General features: G+C 38.7%; 1 protein-coding gene and 1 long non-coding RNA gene across 4 annotated transcripts; both read left to right on the top strand.

Moving 5' to 3' along the window:
• Positions 1-1,646: 1,646 nt before the first annotated feature.
• On the top strand, positions 1,647-4,886 carry LOC120437789. 2 transcript variants are annotated; one of them, XR_005611406.1, is made up of 4 exons: positions 1,647-1,776; positions 3,053-3,443; positions 3,604-3,757; positions 4,836-4,886. It is a non-coding gene; the product is annotated as an uncharacterized LOC120437789 (long non-coding RNA). The 2 variants fall into 2 exon arrangements; XR_005611405.1 differs by lacking the exon at positions 1,647-1,776 and having other exon boundaries at positions 3,043-3,443.
• Positions 4,887-11,281: 6,395 nt separating this feature from the next.
• On the top strand, positions 11,282-25,009 carry LOC116330437 (butyrophilin subfamily 3 member A2-like). 2 transcript variants are annotated; one of them, XM_039604873.1, is made up of 7 exons: positions 11,282-11,381; positions 20,920-21,010; positions 21,218-21,559; positions 22,483-22,761; positions 22,849-22,968; positions 24,096-24,619; positions 24,748-25,009. In XM_039604873.1, exons 2-7 carry the CDS (start codon positions 20,929-20,931, stop codon positions 24,760-24,762), a joined length of 1,362 nt encoding a protein of 453 aa, XP_039460807.1. In that variant the 5' UTR covers positions 11,282-11,381; positions 20,920-20,928; the 3' UTR covers positions 24,763-25,009. The 2 variants fall into 2 exon arrangements, with proteins under 2 accessions (XP_039460807.1, XP_039460811.1); XM_039604877.1 differs by lacking the exon at positions 11,282-11,381 and adding an exon at positions 20,058-20,103.
• Positions 25,010-26,255: the final 1,246 nt, after the last annotated feature.

The raw sequence follows: 26,255 nt of genomic DNA, 5'->3' as shown, positions 1-26,255 counted from the left end.
GCAGCGCTTTGAGTACTCCGGGAGAGTAGAAAAGCGCTATACAAGAATCAGTCCATTTACCATGAATGAAACCATTCTGAATTGAGCTGTTCGGAGAAGATCTCTGTCTGTTTCTATGCTCAGATAGTGATGGTGTATATCTTACCCTGGGCGGGTTTAATAACACTTAAAGAGCATTGAGATTAAGTAAAGTTAATATAAAGGACAGAGCCCAGAACATGATATTGTGAACCAATTTTGAATACACTGTAAAAAAAATCCGTAAAAATACAGTACAATCTACTGTATAAACGTGAAGGAATTTTCCGTATTAGTCATTTACAGGTATTTTTCTGTATTTCTCAACTTCTACAATGCATTGTGGGAAAAAGGACCCAAAAAGGAGGGAAAAGTCAGAGCAAGAGCAGCCATTAGACTTCTTTCAGGCTTCATCTGGATTTTGGACTCTGGAGTTGGAGAAACTGCCTTCAAATTTCCATGGTAAGTATTAAAACTCATGTTTTCTTTAATTAAAATAATTTTTTTCAAAAGACTCCGCATTTTTATTTAGAAAGAATTGTTAATTTATTTGTTAACTGGTTTCGGCTGTCTCCAGACAAGTCAGGAATATTTTGCTGACTCATTTTTTAAATAATCTTTATTTAGGTTTAACATGCCTTAAGCTTTTCATTTTAGTTAATGTAAAAATAATTTTTTACTGTGATACCACCAGTTTTGCCCTTCAGTGGCTGAACCAGTTTTCATAAATATTATAGTTAGCTGTCTGTGTCTCTCTGGGTATTACACAGCTGTGACTACTAACTAGCTAATTAGCGAAAGTCAGCGATGTAGATAACTGGGAAAAGTGAGAACTTCATTGTATGTATAGAGAGGAAGAAATTATTTTAGGACTCTAATAAGTACTATATCAATACCTATGTTTTACAGTTGGCTCTACTGTACACTTTAAAGGGTTTCAGGCAAAGTTACACTAACCCTAGTTTAAGCCTCAGACCTTCCTGGCTGACGCTAGCAAATGCTAATGTTAGCCTCTGATTTGGGCTGCTAAAGTAAAGACTTTTAGCTAGCTGACCAGCATAGGTTATTTCGGTGGTTAACAGACTGTAGTGATAATATTATTGAAAGTATAGTTTCACCTCATTACATTTACAATTATGTCTATTTTGTAGCACATAGAAATGTTTAGTTAATATTTGCAGACAGACACATTTTCCTGTAACTGTGTTTTACTCCAACATTTGTTGAAAATGTAATTTATGAAATGCTGAGCAGCATTTCTAGTATGTGGAATATTTCTGGCACCCCACTGTGCTAATGTGATTAAATACTAATAATTATTACTAAAAATGCAATAATAAATCAATAATAACTATATCTTGATTGTATTGTATTGTAAGCGCAGTGCTGGTGTGCAGGAGCTTTATATGCCTTGTGGGGATGCTGACATATTATAAACTGTTATGTCTATATCAAGCTTTTAGCCAAATATAAGCAGAGATATTTGTATCTTTCTTAAAAATTCAGATCCTTAGAGATTATTTGGGAAATGGATCAACAGCTATTACTACTTGACGCACTCTAAATCCTGCAGTGGAAAAATATCCCTTATTTCACCTTTGATCACACACTTTGGTTTTCCAGTGCAGAGCAATGGCCAAGCAAAGGAAAGACTTCCCCGAGTTAAAAAGAAGATGAAGATACAAGCTGGTGATGATCCAGAGCAGCTGGTCTCAGGAAATGAAATAAAACTCTGATCACCTTTTCCACAGAAACAAGGTGAGTTTAATGTTGTGGTTGATTTAGTTTTTCAAGGTATGTATGTTACTTAATTTATAAACTGCTTTTGTTGCAACAGAATGTCGTTATGTGTATGCAACTCTACGTGAATTATAATCCTTTGTGGGGCTGTGTGATATGACCAAAATCTCGCATCCCAATATAAGACACATCTCTCCTGATAACGATATATATCACAAAATAGTGCATTTTCTTTAAATTCTGTGATTCTCGGGCAACTCGACTTATGTGAAGTGTTTTCAGTTGGGCGTCATGTACCTGGAGTCGAGTGTTTTGACCGATGCATGAAACTATACATTTTTAGACATGAGTTTAAACGGCTGCCATTTTCTTTCTGAGTATTTGTTACACGGCGTGCTGCGAGGAAAAGCCTGTTCTAACGTTGGAGTCTAAGGATTACTTTGAGCACCTGACGGCTCTTTTTTGCTTTTCATTCGTAAACTCCCTCGAAACTCTTTCATGTGATTCTTGTGTAGGTGGTTAAAGAAGTTTGTCGTGTTTGAGTGGTGGTGGGGACCAGTTTGTGTCAGACTTTTCATAACCAAACCATGTCCATGCTACAGAGGTAGCCCCTTGTTTAACAATAAGGTCCTCCATTTGTTTTGACTGGTCCATCTGCTTGGAGCTAGCTGGTTCTGCCTCATCCTTGCTGGCCATGCTGGTATTCTCTGTGCCTTCATCTGAGTGGTGACTGTAAGCGCCATTTATAGTTACTTGATGTTTTTATTTGAGGTCATTTGTTTGATGCATATTCTGAAATTTTATGTTTGAGAATAATGTATATCATTTCAGTTCATTTTGAAAAGTCTCAACAGAAACTTGAGCTTTATTGTAAAAGGTTTATGTGGAAAATAAACAAGCGGACGGCAGAGCCACACGATGGTTTTACCGTCACTGTTGGTAACGAAAGTACGCGTAAAAACAGTTGCTTGTCCGTCCATAGTGCGGTTATTGTAAGTATAAGAGAAGGAGAGAACTTTAAGAAATAAGATAGCCACTACAGTGACCATCAAAACCATGAAAAAAATATTGCCGTAAACAGTTTATTTTGCAACACCACAAAACAAATGATAGCGTATAATATGAAACGATAGACATTTTTATATCGTCATCTGATATATATCGTCATATCGCACCATCCTAATCCTTTTTTTGCTTCTGTTGTTTATGTTCAAGGTAAAAAAAATTATAAAAATACAAACTTTTTAAAATGTCTTGTTGTTTCTCTTTTTTCCTCAAAATAAATTGCGACTAGTCTCAATGGCTGAGATGGAGGAGCAACACAGCGACACGTTAACCAGACTGCTGCAGTTCCTGTATGAACTGAGCAACTCTAAAAATCCAAGGAAAGATAAGATAATTATTTGCATCCAGTGGTGAACCAAGTAACCAACCACAGTAGGAAGTATAGATTCCCCTAATTGTGCTGCTGATATTCTCTATAAACTCTCTATCTATAAACTATTTACATTAATATTTGTGCATAATGGCTACCTCTGTCTGATGAAGACACTAGCAGATAGTCAATTTGCCAGCAGGTTTGTGTGCACTGGAAACATTAATTCATGTATCATGTCTGTCACCAAAACAGATCTCTGCAGATCCTGAAGTCGAACTCCCAGTGACCCCATGCATCCTAATCAGAGGTTTGTAGTTAAATCTTTTTTTGTATCCCAGCAAGCTGTTGTTAGCTGTTGTTATAAGCTGTTGTTGTGTCATATTTATTAAAGAAATGTTTTGCTTGCCTTAAAATATAGGATTTTTTTTTTTTTTGTAAATCGTACATGGTTTTTATCTGTGTTTAAGGTGACCAGCAATTCAAGATTGCTGTTGATGGGTTACTTGTCAATGACCACATCACCTCTCCCATTGTGGCCTTGAGCTACGTCTTCTCCATGTTTTATGTCTGCAACGTCCAATACCCACCGGAGATGGCTTTTACTCTCGAATTCATGCAAAGGTAAGCACTCATTGTTTGGAAATACTTTGTAAATGTGACTTTGCCGTGCCTTTCTGCACCTGACCTGCTTTTTGTCAATCTACACTAAACCCGTTTGTCTGAGATGTACAAGCTCAAAATGTGTCGCCACATGCTGTGAGCTTTTAGATCAGCTGTTATTGGCTTATGATCCCCTGAATATGGATTTGTTCGGAGATTTTGTAGCTCCCTGTTGAAGACTATTGTTGGAATAAATGTGTCATATCTTTTTAAAGGGCAGGTAACATGCTTTTTGCTTTAAATAGTGTCCTAAGTCAATCAATAACAAAACAAACATAACATGATTCTAGTTGGGAAATGGAGCAAAAACATATTTTTTTCAGAATGGTTTGTTGACACAAAATTCGTTTGAGCTATCTCTTTAAAACCATTAGCACCTGAGACCAGGTTATGTCAGTGGTGGTCAAACCTTTTCATGTCAAAGACACACAAACTGAAATTTATTTGGCTGCAGACCCCAAACTCAAAATATGTTGTTCCAGGGACCCCCGAAGGAAAGACTAAACATATTAATTTAAAAATACTACATAGTGGATTCATGCCCAAATGTTAATACTTGTACTGATGTGTAACGTGCACTGAATGTCACAGTTTCTCCACTCCATGTTTGAATAACCCCAAGACAGTCCGTGTTCAAATGTGCTGTTACACCTTTTGATAGGACAATGTCAACTGTGTTTTCTATCCCCTTCTGTGTTCTGTGCATTTATAATATCCCTGCATACACATTGAGGATGCATGCTGTCATGTGTTGGTGATAAGCAGACTTCTCGCCCTTGCAAACATTTCTGTATATGCGCAGTGTGAATGCATGTGTCTTGAAAGACAAAGGAAGAGATAAGCTTAGCCACTGGCACCAGCACCACAACAACATTGGGTTCTAGACAGATGGTCAATTAGAATGATAGAGAGGTTCACACATAGGGGCATATTGAAGAAAACAAATGTAGGATTTTATTGAACTGCTCCACTCCTGTCAAGCCACACTACACGTGCAAACTTTGTCTGCATATCACTATTGTTTTTTTTTTTTCCTCAGAGTTTTCTTTGGGGTCAATCCTGAGCGAGGCTCCAAGGCAGAGAAGAAGGGAAGAAACGGCACTTCATTCCTCCACAGGTGTGCAAGCTGGTTTCTCAGCTGAAGGAATTTGAATGCAAGCAGAAGGAATCTGAATGGGCCATTTGAGCTGTTCTCAGAGCTCAGAAAATACCTTTTTGGACTGAATGTACACACACACACACACACACACACACACACACACAAAGGCAAATCCAAAAACATGGGGCTTGGGAGTAGAAATACAGATTTTTACAGTATTAGGTGAGTTCAGATGTTTTAACTAGATGCCCACAACACACATGCTGCAGTTTCAAATCCCCCATGTTAAGGGGGACGGAAGGTGGGCGATATTTGTCATTTAAGCTTTTCCTGTCATTGTGGAGTTGGAGGTGTAAGTTTTAATTTTTTTTTAGTTTTAAGTTGTTTTAAGAGTTTTAAAAATCTCTTTATGGCATGTTGCACAGTCATCCTTCTAAGGTCATGGTTGTTATTGCTGCACTGATGTTTTATAGAAAAGTTGTATAATGTAATACTTCTAATGTTCTATTTGTTTTTGTAGAAAGGTCAGCCACTGGTTGCAGAGCTCTGCCTGTCGGTGTGATATGTGGAGTTGGAGGTGTAGGTTTCTGCATCCTCCTGGAGGGGCTCCTCATTTTGCACTGACAGGTGAGACAGCAACAGCAATGCTGGCAGTTTTATTGTCTTATTTTGTCATTGTCTTTAACAAATCAATTTGTTATTAATGCCTGTCAGCCTGTGGATGCTAAAAGTTGCTAGATTTGGCATCTCCCTGTTAAAGGACATGGCTGTACTTCTTTGAGAGAACAGCTGGTTTATGTATGTAAAATTTCTCTGAATGTGAAGGTGATGTTCTGAATGTTTTAATGGTTGTAATGTAAATATTGCAAATCATTCACCACAAAAGTGAAATCACTTTAAAGCACTGGCAGCTGTTAAAGGAAATAAATAATTGCTGTGATTCTACATTTGTGCTTTATTGATGGTAAACGGTATAGAGAATGGTACAGAATTAAACATTTTAGGATGACTGAAGTGTCCGTAAATGGTATGGATTGAGTACTTAAATAATACGGAATATTCCATTTTAGGTTTGATGGAACTGTCCGTAAATGGTAAAGAAAAAGTCAGGTAAATCTACGGAAATATCTGTTATAGGGTTTACGGAATTGTCTGTGCAATAACGCCGAAATTTATGGAAAATACGGAATTTTCCATTTTAGGTTTGACGGAAATGTCCGTCAATGGTACAGAAAAACTCGGGTAAATCTACAGAAATATCCGTTTTAAGGTTTACGGAAGTGCTCGTAAAATAACGGAAAAAGTGCTGGTAATTAATTACCAGCACTTTTTCCGTTTTATAACGGAATTTTTTTTAACAGTGTAATTAAAGGACCTTAGATGAACACTGTAGATTAGTGAGGTGTAGCAGAGAGAGGCGTTTTGTTTTCTATCCTTTACAGGAGAAGATTCCAGGACCACAGCGACCACAGGGGTGGCGAGACTCCAGGGAGCACCAGACCGAACAGAACCACCAGAGAGGGGCACCCATAAGAAGCACAGAGCTCCACAGTTGAATAAAATTTGTTGTTTAGGAGATTAAGAGCTTGTTAAGGTTAAATGTGAGCGTAAAAGTAGTGAAGAGTAATGAGAGCAACTTTAGCAATAGTTTGCAGGATTTGTATGTTATGTAAATTGCCCAAGAAATAGTGTAAGACCGGATTTATGTTATCCGTAGAGGGGGTGGGAAAAACTTTGTCCCTCCTTGGGGGGATACTCCCACTGGGTTTAAATCTGGGACTCTCGGCCATTTGACCTTAGAACTGAAGAAGCTTCTCGGATGAGAGGTGAAACGTCTTCAAGCAACTTAAAGAAGTCCAGACGCTTTTCTTTGCAAACTCCTTTGAAAACAAAATGCAAAGTTTCCTCCCGTAGTCTGTGAATTACAAGAACCTCCCTGGCACCATACAGTTTTAACAGACCTTTCAGGATGTAAGCCACAGTCTGAGGTAAAAAGAAAGAATGTCAGTTTTCCACCAACAAGTCATAAAGTTAACCTTGAAGACCTCAGTGAATGCAAGCCAGAGTTTTATGGTTTGTTATAACATGATCCTGCTCTATACCCTACAGAGTTTTATCAGAATACATTTAAAACTTTTAGAGCTGTTGTCTGTGAAGGTTCTCAGTCATCCAGGTCATCGTAGTCAAAGGAGTTTGCAAAGAAAAGCGTCTGGACTTCTTTGAGTTGCTTGAAGACGTTTCACCTCTCATCCGAGAAGCTTCTTCAGTTCTAAGGTCAAATGGCCGAGAGTCCCAGATTTAAACCCAGTGGGAGTATCCCCCAAAGAGGGACAAAGGACCCCTGGTGATCCTCTAATCACATGCGACAAGGTGTGAAAGCGGTGTGGTACCTAATCAGCCAGGGTTTCGGGTGAGCTCATTGTGAAACCTGGCCCCATCCTATCATGTGATTTCCTGAGGTCAGATGGCCCAGGATGTGAGTGGGCGTTAAGGCGTCTGGGAGGGAACTCAAAACTGGATTATAGATGGCAGACAGTTGGTGTCGTAAACCACCGCCTCTGTTCAAAGATGGTCGCTCACAGTGGACATAGATGGCCTCTTTCACTCCTCTTTCAAACCATCTGTCCTCTCTGTCCAATATGTGAACATTGGCATCCTCGAAAGAGTGACCTTTATCCTTAAGATGCAGGTGGACTGCTGAGTCTTGTCCTGTGGAGGTGGCTCTTCTATGTTGTGCCATGCGCTTGTGAAGTGGCTGTTTGGTCTCTCCAATGTAGAGGTCTGGGCATTCCTCGCTGCACTGTACAGCATACACCATGTTGTTCAGTCTGTGTTTTGGAGTTTTGTCTTTCGGGTGAACCAGTTTGTGTCTGAGTGTGTTGCTGGGTCTGAAGTACACTGGGATGTCATGCTTGGAGAAAACTCTCCTGAGTTTCTCTGATACACCGCTACATAGGGGATGACAATGTTGTTGCGTCTGTCTTTCTTATCCTCCCTCGCTGGTGTCTGATCTTCTTTTCTGTGCCTCTTTGCTGACTTTATGAACGCCCAGTTAGGATAACCACATGTTTTCAGTGCTTCCTTTACATGTGTGTGTTCCTTCTTTTTTCCTTCAGGCTTAGAGGGAACAAGTTCTGCCCGGTGGTGTAGGGTCCTAATTACTCCAAGTTTGTGTTCCAGAGGGTGATGGGAGTCAAAGAGGAGGTACTGGTCCGTGTGTGGGGCTTCCGTAAACTTCAATGTTGAGGTTGCCATTCTCTTCAATGTGCACAGCGCAGTCCAGGAAAGGCAAACAGTTATCCTTAGTGTCTTCCCTGGTGAACTTGATGTTTTTATCCACGGCGTTAATGTGCGCAGTGAAGGATTCCACTTCTTGTGTCTTGATTTTGACCCAGGTGTCGTCTACATATCTGTACCAGTGGCTGGGTACTCTCCCTTTAAAAGAGCCAAGAGCCTTTCTTTCCACTTCCTCCATGTAAAGGTTGGCTACAATAGGTGACACAGGGGAGCCCATGGCACAGCCATGTTTTTGTCTGTAGAAGCCTTCGTTGTATTTGAAGTATGTTGTGGTAAGGCAGAGGTCTAACAGTGTGCAGATCTGATCGGGTGTGAAGTTGGTCCTGTCTTCCAAGGAGCTGTCTTCTTGTAGTCGTTTTCTGACAGTCTCCACTGCCTCCGTGGTGGGTATGCAAGTGAAGAGAGAGACTACATCAAAGGACACCATGGTTTCATCTGGATCCAGGGTAAGTTTCTGGACCTTGTCGGTGAAGTCGGTGGAGTTCTTGATGTGGTGTGGGGTGTTCCCACGAGAGGTGCCAGGATGGTAGCAAGGTGTTTCGCAGTGTTATAAGTGGCTGAGTTTATGCTACTGACTATGGGTCTGAGTGGGACCCCTTCCTTGTGGATCTTAGGAAGTCCATAAATGCAGGGTATGGCATCCCTGGATAAAGCCGGTGATATTTGAGGCGGTCAATGATTTTGTCCTTTTCAAGGTCTTGAAGGCAAGCTATAACTTTCTTTTGTAGCTGCTTGTGGGGTCTCGTTTTAAAGCTCAGTAGGTGTTGTTGTCACTGAGGAGAGTAGTGATCTTCGTGTGGTAATCTGTTGTGTTTAGGACCACGGTGCACCTTCCCTTATCCGCTGGTAATATAGTGATGTTGTGGTCTTTGCTCAGGGAAGCGACGGCCTTCTTTTCTTGTAGTGTGAGGTTAGACGGAGGGACTTTGGCACTGGAGAGGGTGGCTGAGACTTTCATCCTGATTTGCTCTGCTTCGGTCTGTGATAATTTATTAATCCGTATGGCGGTTTCTGTGGCTGTGATGAGGTCCACTATGGGCAACTGTTGCGGAGAAATGGCGAAATTGAGTCCTTTGGCTAAAACCTTCTTTTCAAGTTCAGTGAGATTCCGGTCTGAAAGGACCGGAATCTCTTTTCAGACCCATAGTCAGTAGCATAAACTCAGCCACTTATAACATTGCGAAACACCTTGCTACCATCCTGGCACCTCTCGTGGGGAACACCCCACACCACATCAAGAACTCCACCGACTTCACCGACAAGGTCCAGAAACTTACCCTGGATCCAGATGAAACCATGGTGTCCTTTGATGTAGTCTCTCTCTTCACTTGCATACCCACCACGGAGGCAGTGGAGACTGTCAGAAAACGACTACAAGAAGACAGCTCCTTGGAAGACAGGACCAACTTCACACCCGATCAGATCTGCACACTGTTAGACCTCTGCCTTACCACAACATACTTCAAATACAACGAAGGCTTCTACAGAGAAAAAAACATGGCTGTGCCATGGGCTCCCCTGTGTCACCTATTGTAGCCAACCTTTACATGGAGGAAGTGGAAAGAAAGGCTCTTGGCTCTTTCAAAGGAAGAGTACCCAGCCACTGGTACAGATATGTAGATGACACCTGGGTCAAAATCAAGACACAAGAAGTGGAATCCTTCACTGCGCACATTAACGCCATGGATAAAAACATCAAGTTCACCAGGAAGACACTAAGGATAACTGTTTGCCTTTCCTGGACTGCGCTGTGCACATTGAAGAGAATGGCAACCTCAACATTGAAGTTTACCGGAAGCCCACACACACGGACCAGTACCTCCTCTTTGACTCCCATCACCCTCTGGAACACAAACTTGGAGTAATTAGGACCCTACACCACCGGGCAGAACTTGTTCCTCTAAGCCTGAAGGGAAAAAGAAGGAACACACACATGTAAAGGAAGCACTGAAAACATGTGGTTATCCTAACTGGGCGTTCATAAAGTCAGCAAAGAGGCACAGAAAAGAAGATCAGACACCAGCGAGGGAGGATAAGAAAGACAGACGCAACAACATTGTCATCCCCTATGTAGCCGGTGTATCAGAGAAACTCAGGAGAGTTTTCTCCAAGCATGACATCCCAGTGTACTTCAGACCCAGCAACACACTCAGACACAAACTGGTTCACCCGAAAGACAAAACTCCAAAACACAGACTGAACAACGTGGTGTATGCTGTACAGTGCAGTGAGGAATGCCCGGACCTCTACATTGGAGAGACCAAACAGCCACTTCACAAGCGCATGGCACAACATAGAAGAGCCACCTCCACAGGACAAGACTCAGCAGTCCACCTGCATCTTAAGGATAAAGGTCACTCTTTCGAGGATGCCAATGTTCACATATTGGACAGAGAGGACAGATGGTTTGAAAGAGGAGTGAAAGAGGCTATCTATGTCCACTGTGAGCGACCATCTTTGAACAGAGGCGGTGGTTTACGACACCAACTGTCTGCCATCTATAATCCAGTTTTGAGTTCCCTCCCCAGACGCCTTAACGCCCACTCACATCCTGGGCCATCTGACCTCAGGAAATCACATGATAGGGTGGGGCCAGGTTTCACAATGAGCTCACCCGAAACCCTGGCTGATTAGGTACCACACCCGCCACACCTTGTCGCATGTGATTAGAGGATCACCAGGGGGTCCTTTGTCCCTCTTTGAGGGGATACTCCCACTGGGTTTAAATCTGGGACTCTCGGCCATTTGACCTTAGAACTGAAGAAGCTTCTCGGATGAGAGGTGAAACGTCTTCAAGCAACTCAAAGAAGTACAGACGCTTTTCTTTGCAAACTCCTTTGACTTTTAGAGCTGTTGTGTTTGCAGACAAAATGAAATGCAAATATGAGCTCATTGTTGAGGGTAAGAAAAAACTGCTGAAACCATTTTGAGCTCCTCTTCGGTTTACACATGATCTGATCAAAACTGATGCAACATGCAATCAAGTTAAACCGTCCCTGTGTTCGTTATGCTCAGTGTTTATCTGATGTATAGACCAAGGAATGTGCAGAACGTTAGAAACTGATCAGACCGGAGTGTCAGGTTTGCAGTGACTTGTTAGTCCTTGTCTGAGTTCTTGTTTCCTGCTCGGCTGCAGCGAATCATTTCACTTTGACAGCAACAGTTTGGATCACTGTTTTGGAGTCTGGGGTAAGTCGTTCTTTATTTTTGTTTATTTGTTTTGTTTTGAGTCAGACAACAAACAAGTTGGAATCTTACAACAAAACGCTAAAGATGTGGTGAAAAACAACAATGGCATTATTTTCTACATGTTACTGAATAAACTCTGAATAAAGTCAGACTTGTTTCTCTGTCAAACTGTGAGCACATACTAGATGACAAATGTCTGTCAGTTGTTAAAACCTCCCACAAAGCTGATAATGTAGCAGCAAAGTGTGAGAAAGGCTGTATTTATTTTTTATAAAGAACTGTTCTTGGAGTCGTGCAGAGACCTGCACTTAAAGCAGGACTTTGTCTCATCGAGGTGACTTAAAAGAAAGTAGTGAAATGAAAGAAAGCTTTCATTTTGTTAATGTGCTTAAGTAACACTGCTTTGGAGTCTAAGCTTATCTGTGTTCCTGGTGAGTGTTTGATGGGTCACCTCCAGCCTTGGCTGAGCCTTTGTGCTTTTCTTTAATGTATTTGCCAATAGAAATTAAACACAGAGCTGACTGCAGCAGTTTTTCAGATTTTTTTTCTATCAAGGCCAGTACATACCCACAGACTGCTGCTGATTGGTTTGCTGTTTACAGAGAGGTTGGAATCAACTAACATGAATTACAGTACAAACTCAGGAGCCCAGCTATCTGAAATGACTGAAAATGAAGAACATTTGCTGAATTTACGTAGATTAACCTGAGGCAGTTTATCATATCTCAGGTATGCGAGCATGGACTTGCGTTCTCTCTAGTCAGACTTCATAAGTTCACAAGGGGGTTCAGACTTGTGAGAACGCAGCATGATCATTCTAAAATTGGAACAGTACTTGAAGACATCACAGTTTTGGAGTTTTTAGTGCCTTTTATTTTTACCAAGTTTTTAATTTAATACAGGATCTTAAGAATTTGGCAATATTCGCTACACATCGCTTACATATCTGTTTCATAATGTCTAATAAGCTTCATAAAGTTAAAAACAATCACTAAATGACTGAAACACAAGCTTCATCTCTCTATTAACAAAAATTGTGTGCATGTATGTCTCAATAAAAACAAACAGGTGAGATGTTAGAACTCTTTTATTCTTATTTTAGTACACACTCAGAACTTACAACAGACTCTTTCAAAGAGAATTGAACAAGTATTTAAAATATAGTCTGACCATTTCAGTTCAGTTTCATTTTTGGAGCAGCCTTCAGGATCTCCATGTGTTAACATGCTGTTTTTGTTCCCGGTGAAAATGTTTCCTCCTGAATTTAAATAATTTAATATTAGATTTAATCCAAGGCAGCTGATTAAATAGGAACAGAACATTTTATATCACAGGATATGACGGGTGAAATTAAAAATATACTGACAGCTCTCCAAGTAAAACTTCAATATTAAATAAAATTGCCCAGTTATGAAGCTTGACTTTAATCTTAGCCAAATCGATTTACTCAGGAACAAATCAAACACTGAAATAAACCACACATGAACATTTAGAAGTTATCTCAGAGACGTATATGTCATGTTTACTCTGAGTAGCGAAAGACCCCGGGGGGTTTAAAAATTACATGCCGGGAGTTCGCTGTTCTCATTGGCTCTAGTGAGACAATACAGTGGCTTGCAAAAGTATTCGGCCCCCTTGAACTTTTCCACATTTTGTCACATTACAGCCACAAACATGAATCAATTTTATTGGAATTCCAGGTGAAAGACCAATACAAAGTGGTGTACACGTGAGAAGTGGAACGAAAATCATACATGATTCCAAACATTTTTTACAAATAAATAACTGCAAAGTGGGGTGTGCGTAATTATTCAGCCCCCTGAGTCAATACTTTGTAGAACCACCTTTTGCTGCAATTACAGCTGCCAGTCTTTTAGGGTATGTCTCTACCAGCTTTGCACATCTACAGACTGAAATTCTTGCCCATTCTTCTTTGCAAAACAGCTCGACAGCTGCCTTGTGACGGCCTCAGAGGTTGTCTAAGAGAATATTGGGAGCAACAACACCATGAAGTCCAAAGAACACACCAGACAGGTCAGGGATAAAGTTATAGAAAAATTTAAAGCAGGCTTAGGCTACAAAAAGATTTTCCAAGCCTTGAACATCCCACGGAGCACTGCTCAAGCCATCATTCAGAAATGGAAGGAGTATGGCACAACTGTAAACCTACCAAGACAAGGCCGTCCACCTAAACTCACAGGCCGAACAAGGAGAGCGCTGATCAGAAATGCAGCCAAGAGGCCCATGGTGACTCTGGACGAGCTGCAGAGATCTACAGCTCAGGTGGGGGAATCTGTCCATAGGACAACTATTAGTCGTGCACTGCACAAAGTTGGCCTTTATGGAAGAGTGGCAAGAAGAGAGCCATTGTTAACAGAAAACCATAAGACGTCCCGTTTGCAGTTCGCCACAAGCCATGTGGGGGACACAGCAAACATGTGGAAGAAGGTGCTCTGGTCAGATGAGACCAAAATGGAACTTTTTGGCCAAAATGCAAAACGCTATGTGTGGCAGAAAACTAACACTGCACATCACTCTGAACACACCATCCCCACTGTCAAATATGGTGGTGGCAGCATCATGCTCTGGGGGTGCTTCTCTTCAGCAGGGACAGGGAAGCTGGTCAGAGTTGATGGGACGATGGATGGAGCCAAATACAGGGCAATCTTGGAATGGTTTAAAACAAAACATATCCATGTGTTAGAATGGCCCAGTCAAAGTCCAGATCTAAATCCAAATGAGAATCTGTGTCGAGATCTGAAAATCGCTGTTCACAAACGCTGCCCATCTAATCTGACTGAGCTGGAGCTGTTTTGCAAAGAAGAATGGGCAAGAATTTCAGTCTCTAGATGTGCAAAGCTGGTAGAGACATACCCTAAAAGACTGGCAGCTGTAATTGCAGCAAAAGGTGGTTCTACAAAGTATTGACTCAGGGGGCTGAATAATTACGCACACCCCACTTTTCAGTTATTTATTTGTAAAAAATGTTTGGAATCATGTATGATTTTCGTTCCACTTCTCACGTGTACACCACTTTGTATTGGTCTTTCACGTGGAATTCCAATAAAATTGATTCATGTTTGTGGCTGTAATGTGACAAAATGTGGGAAAGTTCAAGGGGGCCGAATACTTTTGCAAGCCACTGTATGTGATGTCTTGATAAATTGAGCACATATTTGAGGTTTACACAGCAACGTTCTCACCTGAAAATATCTTAAACGTAAATTTTGTGACCAATAAATAGTAATATTCCAAATTCTTTCACCGAACTCCACTTGCTGTGTTTGAGTTTTGGTCAAAATGCATTCTGGGATGGCTGTTCACACAAGTGTTGGGTCTGTTCCCACAAACCCCGCTAGTTTTAGAGACTTATTCATCATGAAAGAAAACAAGACAGTCAATCAATCGATTACTTGCGCAAGGGAGGCCTCGTCTGTGTCCACCACGAAATTGACCCCGACGATGGCCTCCTCCTGCTGACTTTTATTGAGAACACAGTTCATACAAAAAGTAACGCCCTCATAGTTTCTAAGACAAGGCATTGTGTGTGAACTTCTATATGTAAGTAGGAATATGTGTGTGTGTGTGTGGGTGTGTGTGTGTGTGTGTGTGTGTGTGTGTGTGAGAGACCTCCTGCTCACCAAAGGCTCGTAAACGCAGGAAGCTTACATCAAAAGAAGCAGATCTTGCAGATAGGATGTATCTGCAATAAAACATTACAGCCCCCCCCCCCAGTGGAATCCATTTCATCAGAGTTGGCAAGCATAGAAATGACAAATATTTAACAATTCACTCTAACAACAAGTCACTACCAATGCATGCTCGATAAAACAGGAGGATTTTTTGCCGTATTTGACTTGATGCATACTTTGATTTTGGAACAGTACTTTTTCTGCAACTGATGACTTATCACAAGTTCACAAGAACGCAAGTACGTACAAGTGAGTATATTAGCCGGAGTATGCACCTGTCTGTTTTGAACTGTGACAATTATCAGTTGACATGACTCTTCAACTGTTTGGGTTAGAGTCAGTTTCCTTCTGAGAAAAAACCCTGAAACGTTGGAGACTCACAGTTCATGCTGAAAAAAACAAAACAAGTTATCCTGGTGATAACATGTCACCCTTGATCACTTGTAGAAGTATGATAGTCAGGCATTAGTACAATGTCAGGAACGTTACTCTAGTTACGGTTTTCTCCACTGTTACAATCCTCATGCCCTCTTCAGGACTTTATTTTTTTTAAGGCAATCATTGTGGCTGTGTTATAGCTTGCGACATGGAGTTTTGCAGGAAATGGCCTTTTTAGACAATTTTTTAAAAAAATCTTTTACTCTTACATGTTATCCATACTCTACTGATGCATTTTGCACCATCTGGACACCTTTGCGTTTACAAGAACTCTTTTTCCCCCATAAATCACTTCTTTTTTTTTTTTTTTAAGGATTTTAAGCCTTTAAATGCCAATTTAAACATTTGAATTATTAATTATTTATTGAAAAAAACTTTAATTGTCTAATTTTTCATATAATAAATAGTATGAGGATGAGGCATCGGGGTGATTCTATTCTTGGGCAAGTCAAAGAACAGCAAAAAATTTGATTCGATTGCATTATTAGTTTTTCGTATAGTGTCTCTCAACAGAAAAATGCCCCATTCACTCCCATTGAAACCACATTTTTTAACCTCTCTGCTCTTGTAGTATAAAACCACTAATCCTGTGATTCCAGCACTTCATTTTGAAGAAAAGTAGGGACTTTTGGCATTTTTATTGTTTTCTATTGGATTAAAAAAAAAATTGCTATTATAGCCTAATGCATGAAATTCTTGTCTTTTTGCCATTTTTATTATGGAGCCATGTGACCACCACGAAGCCCCAAGAGTGATTTATATGGATGTGTGTGTGTGAAACAATTTTCAGATCAAAATCTGATTCATCAATGAGGAAATTTATTATACAAACTGTAACAGCACTGAAAACTTTAACAACAAAATATAAACATAACAGAATGTAGTATGTACAAATTTGCAACTGAAATATCCAGGCTTTGAATATGTGATGAATGTGTGCGCTTGTGAGAAAGAGATAAATGGATTGAGAGAGGATATCTGTGTGTGTGTGTGTGTGTGTGTGTGTGTGTGTGTTTTCTATGTTTAATGAGGCGCTTCTGTTGTTAGTGTGTATATGCACATATGCATTGTCCTCTGAATGAGGCAAATTCTATGGGCAGAAATCTGTGCCATCAGAAACTGAATTTGAATAAGTTAAATTTGAATTTGAATTACTCGGATTGAATCTGAATTGTAACTTGAATGAAAGCTTTTGAAAACTGAATTTGAATTAGTTTAATTTGAAATTGAATTTATGGTTTGAAAATGAATTGATTTGCTTTGAAACTGCATTTTATCCTTTAAAAATTCAGCTCTCGAATACTTTCAGATTCACTTCTCACCATTCAGTTTCAGTTCTACAATTCAATTTCAGTTCCAAAATTCAGTTTTTTGGGACTTACATCCGGTTCCGGTTCAAGCGCAGATTAATAGAACTACGGACTGATAGCGTTACTGACGGAATCTACAGCGTCTTGAGCTGAATTAAGACTTCAGAAGTCATTCGTCATGTCGAATGACCAGCGGATAAACTCTCAGGTTGGTAATAAATGTATTACATGTATAAGAACAAGCATCATGTTAACAAATGATAGCCGTACAGTAACCTTTATGCTTATTGTAGCTGCTAGCTAAAAACGCTAATTTAGCCTAGTTTGCCCTGATTTCAGCTTTGACAAACAAATATGATCGACTGTTTCTAGTAGAATTCCAAAGTTGTCATCTTGTACCCTGTCAGAGCCCTGTATGCTTGCAGAGACCCCTACAGTAAGGAAACATGCAAAACAGTGTCCAAACCTTTGTATTTGAGCTTTATTTATGTCTTACACAGCATCCCAACTCTTTAGCTAACTTAATAACTTTAGCTAAAGTGAATAGTTAATTCATTAGTGCAGCATTACTGGATCACCTCTGTTTGAAGTGATATAATATGATATACAACTATCACTGTGTTTAACTACCATAATAATTCTTAGGGTACTGAGTGCATGCTTATTAGTTGTTTTTTTTAAAAACATACTGCTCCATTTCTATGTTTGACAGGCTGAAGTTGTCGGGTCACCTCCTAAATCGACCATCTTTTACAGGTGTTTTGTGCCAGAAATGGAGTGTCCACTGAAGACTGAAGATACTGAATCTCTACGCCGTGCCATTGATCCCTCCTGTGCCTTCATCTAGACAAGAGACATTAACTTAACCACTCTCACATGCTCTGTACCTACATCACCTTCCCTGACAGTCGTAGCTTGGCTCATCTGAGGGTGAAATTATAAGAATGTGTTATTTTGCAAAGTGCTCTCTAGGGTTCCTAAATAAAATATGGCATTGAGGTCATTTCTTTTGAATTAATCCTTCTTCTGAAATATAAGATCCTCTCCTGGTTTAAATGGCACTTTCTGTTCCTTACTTCCTGTTCCACTCCCAACCCCAAATAGATGCTGACAAGCTGACACAGTAACATGGAAGAGGGAAAGAAGCTGGAAAGGACTACTACAAATAAACCCAATGCCTAACAATGAAAAATGTAAAATAAGAAAAATAATAATAAAGATAAAAGATGAAGTAACAAGTTTTTTGTTTTTTTGTTTATTCCAAATGATCATCCAGATGTCTGTGACATGTGATGACAAACACCGTAATGGAAGGCCTTTGTCATCACATGCTTAAACTCATCATATATTTTTGCATATGCTGAACAGGCAGTCAGACATGCTGTAACTGTGGGGTAGAAAACTGCATGAACACCATACGGCAGGGGTCTCAAACTCCAGTCCTCGAGGGCATGGAAAAGTTGCATGACACCGGCCTTCGAGGAATGGAGTTTGAGACCCGTCATATGGAATATGACAGGTTTTGGTTGAACTTCATGAAGACTGAAGTTTCTCTTCTCTTCTGGCAGGACAGCAATGTCGCCTTGTCCTGTGAGCCACCGTAAGGATGTACTTAGAGTAGAACTGGAGTGTCACCGGCCTCAGGCTCTTCACCTTTTCAAAGACAAAGCAGTCATTTAGATAAAATATTAGATATTGTTTACCTGTAAATGCACAAAGAGAATTTAGAAATGTAATTATTGTCAAGAGTGAACAAGCACTGATAGTGTAATCTACAGCTGTGGCCAAACGTTTAGAGAATGAGAAGTGTTGTTTATTTACAAAGTTTGCTGTTTCAGTGATAGTTGTATATCATATTATATTACTTCAAACAGAGGTGATCCAGTAATGCTGCACTAATGAATTAGACTAACTATTCACTTTAGCTAAAGTTATTAAGTTCGCTAAAGAGTTGGGATGCTGTGTAAGACATAAATAAAGCTCAAATACAAAGGTTTGGACAGCGTTTTGCATGTTTCCTTACTGTAGGGGTCTGCAAGCATACAGGGCTCTGACAGGGTACAAGATGACAACTTTGGAATTCTACTAGAAACAGTCGATCATATTTGTTTGTCAAAGCTGAAATCAGGGCAAACTAGGCTAAATTAGCGTTTTTAGCTAGCAGCTACAATAAGCATAAAGGTTACTGTACGGCTATCATTTGTTAACATGACGCTTGTTCTTATACATGTAATACATTTATTACCAAGCTGAGAGTTTATCCGCTGGTCATTCGACATGACGAATGACTTCTGAAGTCTTAATTCAGCTCAAGACGCTGTAGATTCCGTCAGTAACGCTATCAGTCTGTAGTTCTATTAATCTGCGCTTGAACCGGAACCGGATGTAAGTCCCAAAAAACTGAATTTTGGAACTGAAATTGAATTGTAGAACTGAAACTGAATGGTGAGAAGTGAATCTGAAAGTATTCGAGAGCTGAATTTTTAAAGGATAAAATGCAGTTTCAAAGCAAATCAATTCATTTTCAAACCATAAATTCAATTTCAAATTAAACTAATTCAAATTCAGTTTTCAAAAGCTTTCATTCAAGTTACAATTCAGATTCAATCCGAGTAATTCAAATTCAAATTTAACTTATTCAAATTCAGTTTCTGATGGCACAGATTTCTGCCCATAAAATTCAAGCACATTAAAAGGTAACCAGACAACATGTGTAGAAAGAAATGTCCCAGTGTGACTTTAATTAAAAAAAACAACAACAACAACTAATATTTAAACTTGCAAGCTATGCCATGAGAGAGCTAAAGCTCTTTCTCTCAGAAGAGAGAATTTTTTTAAAGACCCAATGCAAACGTACCTAGGAACATTTTTTTAAACCCTTATTATTGAATTTCATTTCATGGAATGGGTCATCAAATTCCTGAAGTGCTGCTCTTAAATATATACACCAAGACACAGTTAGCTATATTTGACACCTTTCACAGACATAATGTCCTTGTTCACAACTCCTAAACAAGGAATTAACAGCATGTAGGATGTTGAAGCATATTCGTTAAAACACAGTTAAAACACTTTGACTTAAATGAACAAACCGAATCAAATTGCAAGTTTAGCAAAGTTCCAACCAGTCCTCACTTTATGAAAAGAACTGACCTTTGATATCAGGAACTATAAAGTCAACAAGTGTTATTGTTTAACAGAGGGTTGGGTTGAGAGTGCACATAGTTTTATTACAACCTACTTTTCTTTGAGCTGGGGTGACTGTTTTGAGCAGCTTAACAGGTATGTCGATCTTTACCAAACAAAGCTAAACATTCTCAGTTTTCTTGCAGGTGCTTATAATAAAAAATCACATTGATTACATTAGCATTAACAGTTACCAGAGGCACAAAGAGTGCTGTAAGTGTCAAGGAGTAAAAGTAACATAATTATTATTTCTGGATATTTGTGTACACATAAATATTCAAAATGTGTATTTTTAATTACATGCTTTTAATTACATGTTGTTATTAGTTGCTACTTAAAGGGTTTGCAATTTGAAAAAAAAAAGTCCATGTCATTTATCAGCATTTAATAGACAGTATCTGATTGCAAACAGGGCAACAGAAACCATGGCCTATGCACAGACACACTGCAAGAACTCAAAATCTTTCCAAGTACATTTGTCTTATTTCTAGTCAAAATAATCTCATGACAGCTAACACTTATCTTAATGAGTAACATCTCAATAAGATATACAAACTTGTTTTTAGACAGGATCTTGAAACTAGAAAATTTGATTTGTTTCATTGGCAGATTGCTTCCACTTACTTTAAGCAAAAATATCTTGTGTTAAGTGAAATAAAATGTATCAATGTTTTATCTCTGCTTATCAACAAAAAATTTATTTTGTGCTAAATTTCACAGACCTTTTATTTTTTTTAACTGCTTTTGTGATTTTGCTTTAGTTCAGCATGGCAGAGTCTATCAATCTGTCTTTGAGCGTTTCACTTTTCCTATCAGAGAGTGGCTCAGTGTGAAAAAAAAGTGTGTGTTGCTTTTGCAGTTTTGATATATGCCCGCCCCCCCCCCCCTTTTTTTTTCTTCTTCTTTTTGCAGACATCTAGAATGACTCCTTTAAAGGATAAACATCTCTTGGTTTTGCAACATGTTGCCGTTGTCCTCCTTTTTCTAATACAATCTTGTGGTGGTAAGTTGCACACAAACATTTATAAAGTCCACAATTTAAAGTTCTTAGTCTTTCACAGAAGATGAAAACATACACTGCAACAACAACAGTTTATGTTGAAATTTTAATTATGTTAAATAAATCAGTTACATCAGTTACATATCTTGCTCAGCCTGATGTTCACAATTGCGAAACTGCTGAACTGTATTTGTCCCTAAATTTATTTAGGTCAGCATCAGATGATTGGTCCAACTCAGCCAGTAGTGGCCATGATTGGTGATGACATCATTTTGCCATGCCACCTGGAACCTACTATGGATGCTGTTGACCTGACTGTGGATTGGTCCAGAACTGACCTCAAACCTAGATCTGTCTATGTGAGGCGAGAGGGTGTGGAGCTTCTGACTGAGCAGAATCCTTTGTACACAGGAAGAACATCACTCTCTGTCAACAAACTGCAGTGTGGAGACGTTTCATTGAAACTCTCCACAGTACAACTCTCTGATGCAGGAACATACAAATGCCTTGTACCTAAATTTAATGCAGAAACTGTGGTAGTGCTTGCTGTGGGTAAGTTAAATTTAGATTAATTTCTTCACTTTGCAATTTAAATGTAAAGAAACATAGATACTGAGGGTCAAAGGGCACAGAATGAACAGGAGGGATAAAGAAACACTTATGTCAGCTACAGAGACATATGAGTTGAGAATAGAAGTGCATTTATTCTGGGTAACCAAAATAGCTCTTACTTGGGCTAAAAATACTTCCTGGACAGATATTTAGACTGAGCATATTGACATGAACTGCAAGAGGGAATGAGTACAGAATCATTGGCACTTCTGGCCTTTGGGCACACAAGCTGACCAGTGTAGCACATGGAGCAGCTGAGTTATTAAACAGCACAACTAGACAAATAAGAGAGATACATAACAAAACACAAAAGTACTTGGAATCACAGGGGATTTGTGCACCCACTAAATGGGCCTTTTGTCAACCGAGGGGTATCTGGCCCCATGAGAAAAACAATTCAGCCAAGGAGGCCCTTTTACCAAGATGAACCAGAGGAAAGCTGATTTGACAAGGAACTACTTGGATAGGTACAAGTTAATTTCAGTCTATATACAGGAACTTTTAGAAAATGGAATAAATAAGTAAGATTATTAGAATTTTGACCAATTAGAATGGCACAGTTGATGTCACATAGCATTGGGCCTCTCTATAAACTTAAAAGGACAATTTGAATTAAGGTCAATAATAGAGAAATTTGGGCAATTGTAACTATTGTAACTATTTTAAGAATCTTCATATATATATATATATATATATATATATATATATATATATATATATATATGAAGATTCTTAAAATAGTTACAATTTGCCCAAATTTTGCCAAAATATATATATATATATATATATATATATATATATATATATATATATATATATATATATATATATATATATATTGTCTGTCATTCTTTTCTTTGCAGGTTCAGCTTCCTCACCAGTCATAGAACTCACCAATGTCAAAAATGAAATGGTGTTAGAGTGTAAATCTAATGGCTGGTATCCAGAGCCTCAGATGTTGTGGGTGGACAGTGAGGGTAAACCTATTTCTGTGGAACCTACAAAAAATGTCAGAGGTTCTGATGGGCTCTATAGTGTCAGCAGTAAAGTGACTGTGGAGAAAGGACAGAGCTACAGCTTCACCTGCAAAGTTCAACAGAAGAATATCAGTCAAATCAAAGAGGCAAACATCCATGTTTCAGGTAGAAATGCTTTTTTATTTATCACTCACATTAATTTTCAGTTACAGAAAGTAGAATCTAGAACATTTTGTCTCCTTATATTCACAGGTGATCTCTTTATGGTTCAGTCTAATACTGCTGTTCACATTACCGTCAACTTGGCTGTCTGTTTAATAAGCATCGGGACAGCAGTAATCCTAATATGGAAATGTGGACAAAAGAAAACCAGTAAGTTTAAACCACACTGTACTTTTTACCCCAACCTCAAATTATTATCAGACGTTTTTAATGTCTTGTTTTAGTGTAACTGCCTTTAAAATTAAGGGATAAGTAGTACAAATGTGATTCAAATAAAAATGACACAAACACATAAACAGTTATGTTAAAGTTATGTTACAGCGATTCACTAGCAAAATTGGAGGCTCTCAGCAACTTTACTTTTGTAAAGGAATATAACCCTGTGTCCTGTGTTGTAAAGAGATGTGTTAAGACATGAAAAGTTGGTCCCATCAGTGCAGACTGACTGAGACTGATTGCAATATCTTGACTCTCTGTCTGCATTTATAAACTAAGTGTAAATTATTGGGAAGTTTTTGCCCGTCTGTCGGAGAGTAACTAGACTTACTTCAAGTCACACTGTGATTATTTGTTGGCAGTTTGCATCCCATTAGCAACCTGTGCAATTGCCTTGTGATCAAAAATGGAGCATAGAGCACCCTCAACCTCTAGAAGAGCAACTGGTTGCCACAACCACTTGCTGAATTTGTAGATTTTCCTCTAGTGTGACTGAGACATTTTGGGGGCAAAGGTAAAAATACTCGAGGAAATCACCCACTGTAAAATTATAGTTATAGCAACAATATAAATTAAAACTTTGTGTTTTATCCTTGTTATAGGAAATGCGACCAACATGTCATGTTCTGACTCGTTTACTCATATAAACAAAGCAGTGAAAGAAAATTAAATGTGAAAATTAGATATGCATGAACAGATAGATGTGATTTTGAATAAAACTGGCAAAACCTCTCAAATTCTCATGTAGCAGTTTCAGTACATCTAATGTTATTTTAAATATCCTTCATTAGTGATTTCTGAACATCTATTTTCACTGAATTTTGAAATACATCTGAAAGTCAGTCCTTCTCAAAAGAAGACTTTTGTTCTAGACTCTACATTGTTGTAGGGTGGTAACCATAGTGTCAGTCTCTATAGTAATTCTTCAGACTGTTTATTTCCATTTATATTTGATTACTGGTATAGTAAATTAATACTGTCAACACATGTAAACACATAAAAATGACTCATATGTTTTCCCTATTTTCCAAATAATTTTTTCCTGCAATTTTATCACACAGAAAGACATGATGAGGATGAAAATGAACTACATCAAACAGAGATGGAGGAGAAATCACACAGAGAATGTGAGGAAAAGAAAAGACTTGAAGATGAGTTGCAGAACAAGGAGGAAGACTTAGAACATGTCAGACAAACCATTAAAAAACTGATGGAGCAGAAGACATTTCTGAAGAACCAGAGAGAAAAACTCATCACACGGATTCAGGAGGACAAGACAGAGATGAAAGAGATCATGAAAAAGTTGGAGATAGAACTACCAAAAACTGACAGAGAGAGAAAAATGCAGAAGCGTGGAGATACAAAAGTTAACCTAGAAAAGAGAACAGAAGTACATGAAGAACTGTTAAAGACGACAGAAAAGCTAATGGAGGAAACGGAGAACATTATAATCCAAATGACAGAAAAAAAGGGAAAAATAGAAAAAGATAAGGAACAAATTAATAAACACTTGAGAGAGAAAGAGAAAGAAATAGAAGAGATTCAGAAGAAACTGTCAGAGAAACAAGTGAGAAACACTGAGCAGGTGTGTAAGTTTTTCTTTAATATATTTCTTGCTAAAATCACATGGACAAACTGTCGTGTTGTGTTCAGTTTACATTTCCAGTGTCTTCAGTTATGAACCTAACTCGTCTTTTTGCTTTTCTTCCTCAGCAAAGGACAGAGTAACATGACCAACAAAACATGGATTTTGCTGTTTTTTTTCTCTCTTGCTGTCATTTTGCAATGTGATGCCTAATGTTTCTTTATTTGTTTGCTTTAAATTTATACTATATACATTTAAACAAGAAATGCAGTTTTACTGTATTTTATCATAGGAGATTTTGTTATGATAAAATGTATCAACATTTTTGTGATTCTTTAAATATTTTGTCTGTGTGTAAATAAGAATTACACTGTGAGAGGAAGAAGAAAATATGTTGTCTGTATTTTCATGAGACCTGGGGTAGAATGAGATTGAAGTCCCCCCCCCCCCTCCCGGCCACCTCCACATCACAGCTAAGAGATATTGAAGGTCTTAATAATCAGGCTCATGTGAGTAAAAGTGATCAAACAGAGCTTTCATCTATTTCTTAATAATTAAGCATAAAATTAAGAATAAAATTAATTAATTTTATTCTTAATCAAGATAAATTAAATACAAATGTTATCAATATATTAATGACAAACATAGTTTGAGTAATAGAAATAACTGTTTGAATGTCTGAGTTCTGTGGTGAAATGTGTGAGTGCTCAGCTTCATCCGTGGCAGTTTTGTGTTTCTAATAACAGGCCTCACCAAGAATCAGACCTTGGTGTGTGTGTGGTGCAGGATGGGGGTGAAAGAGACACACTGGAACAACTAATCTCAGAACGTGTCTGACTACAAAATGTATGATTTAATAAAAGAGGGGTTTTTTTAATAAATTAAAAAACAGTTAATTAGCAGAGGTTAAAAAGGTTAAAGAAAGTATTCCTCTGTGTTTTAATTGAAAAGAGATTATGTTACAATGAATCTACATGTGAAAATGTGCTAAAAACTAATTCTACATGTTAAGAATAACAAAGAAAATGTAATAAATTGAATTTAAAGTTTAAAAACTTTGTGTTAAATCATGTAGGTCAGACATACAGAGATACATAGGGAGACAGCATAGCTGGACTGGCCATCGGGCATACCGGGCATTTGCCCGGTGGGCCGCTGGCGATTTTTTGTTTTTATGGGCTGATGGATTTTTTTTTTTTTTTTTTTTTTGTTAGGAAAGGTATATATAATGAAAGGTGTTGGATTGGCCAATTGGTCATGATCGACTCTGGGCTGGACCAATTACAGCTGAGGAGGCCGGATGCACCCTCCCCCTTGTTTAGCAATCTTATAGACGAACTAAAGAAAATGGAGAACAAAAAAAGGAAAGGAGGTGTTGATGAAAATATCACTAAATCTGTCATTTATTAATTTTAATATTAATTAATGATCATGTCTCACCTCTAGTGTTCTTGGTCTTAATTTAAGGTTTTTCCTATAGCGATTGACAGATCACGTGACTTTCGCACATTGCATGCTGGGAACTCGAGGCAAAACAATCCAAGTACCGCATCAAATGCAAGCATTTGCAGCACCGCAAAACGTTCATTCTCCGGTTCCAATACCTTCTTGGTTTTTCTTTCCTGCACAAAAAAGC

This window comes from Oreochromis aureus, linkage group 3 (assembly GCF_013358895.1).
Source record: "Oreochromis aureus strain Israel breed Guangdong linkage group 3, ZZ_aureus, whole genome shotgun sequence".
Taxonomy (NCBI): Eukaryota; Metazoa; Chordata; class Actinopteri; order Cichliformes; family Cichlidae; genus Oreochromis; species Oreochromis aureus.
Note: the sequence above shows the minus strand (reverse complement) of the source record. Positions and strands in the feature narration are given on the sequence as shown.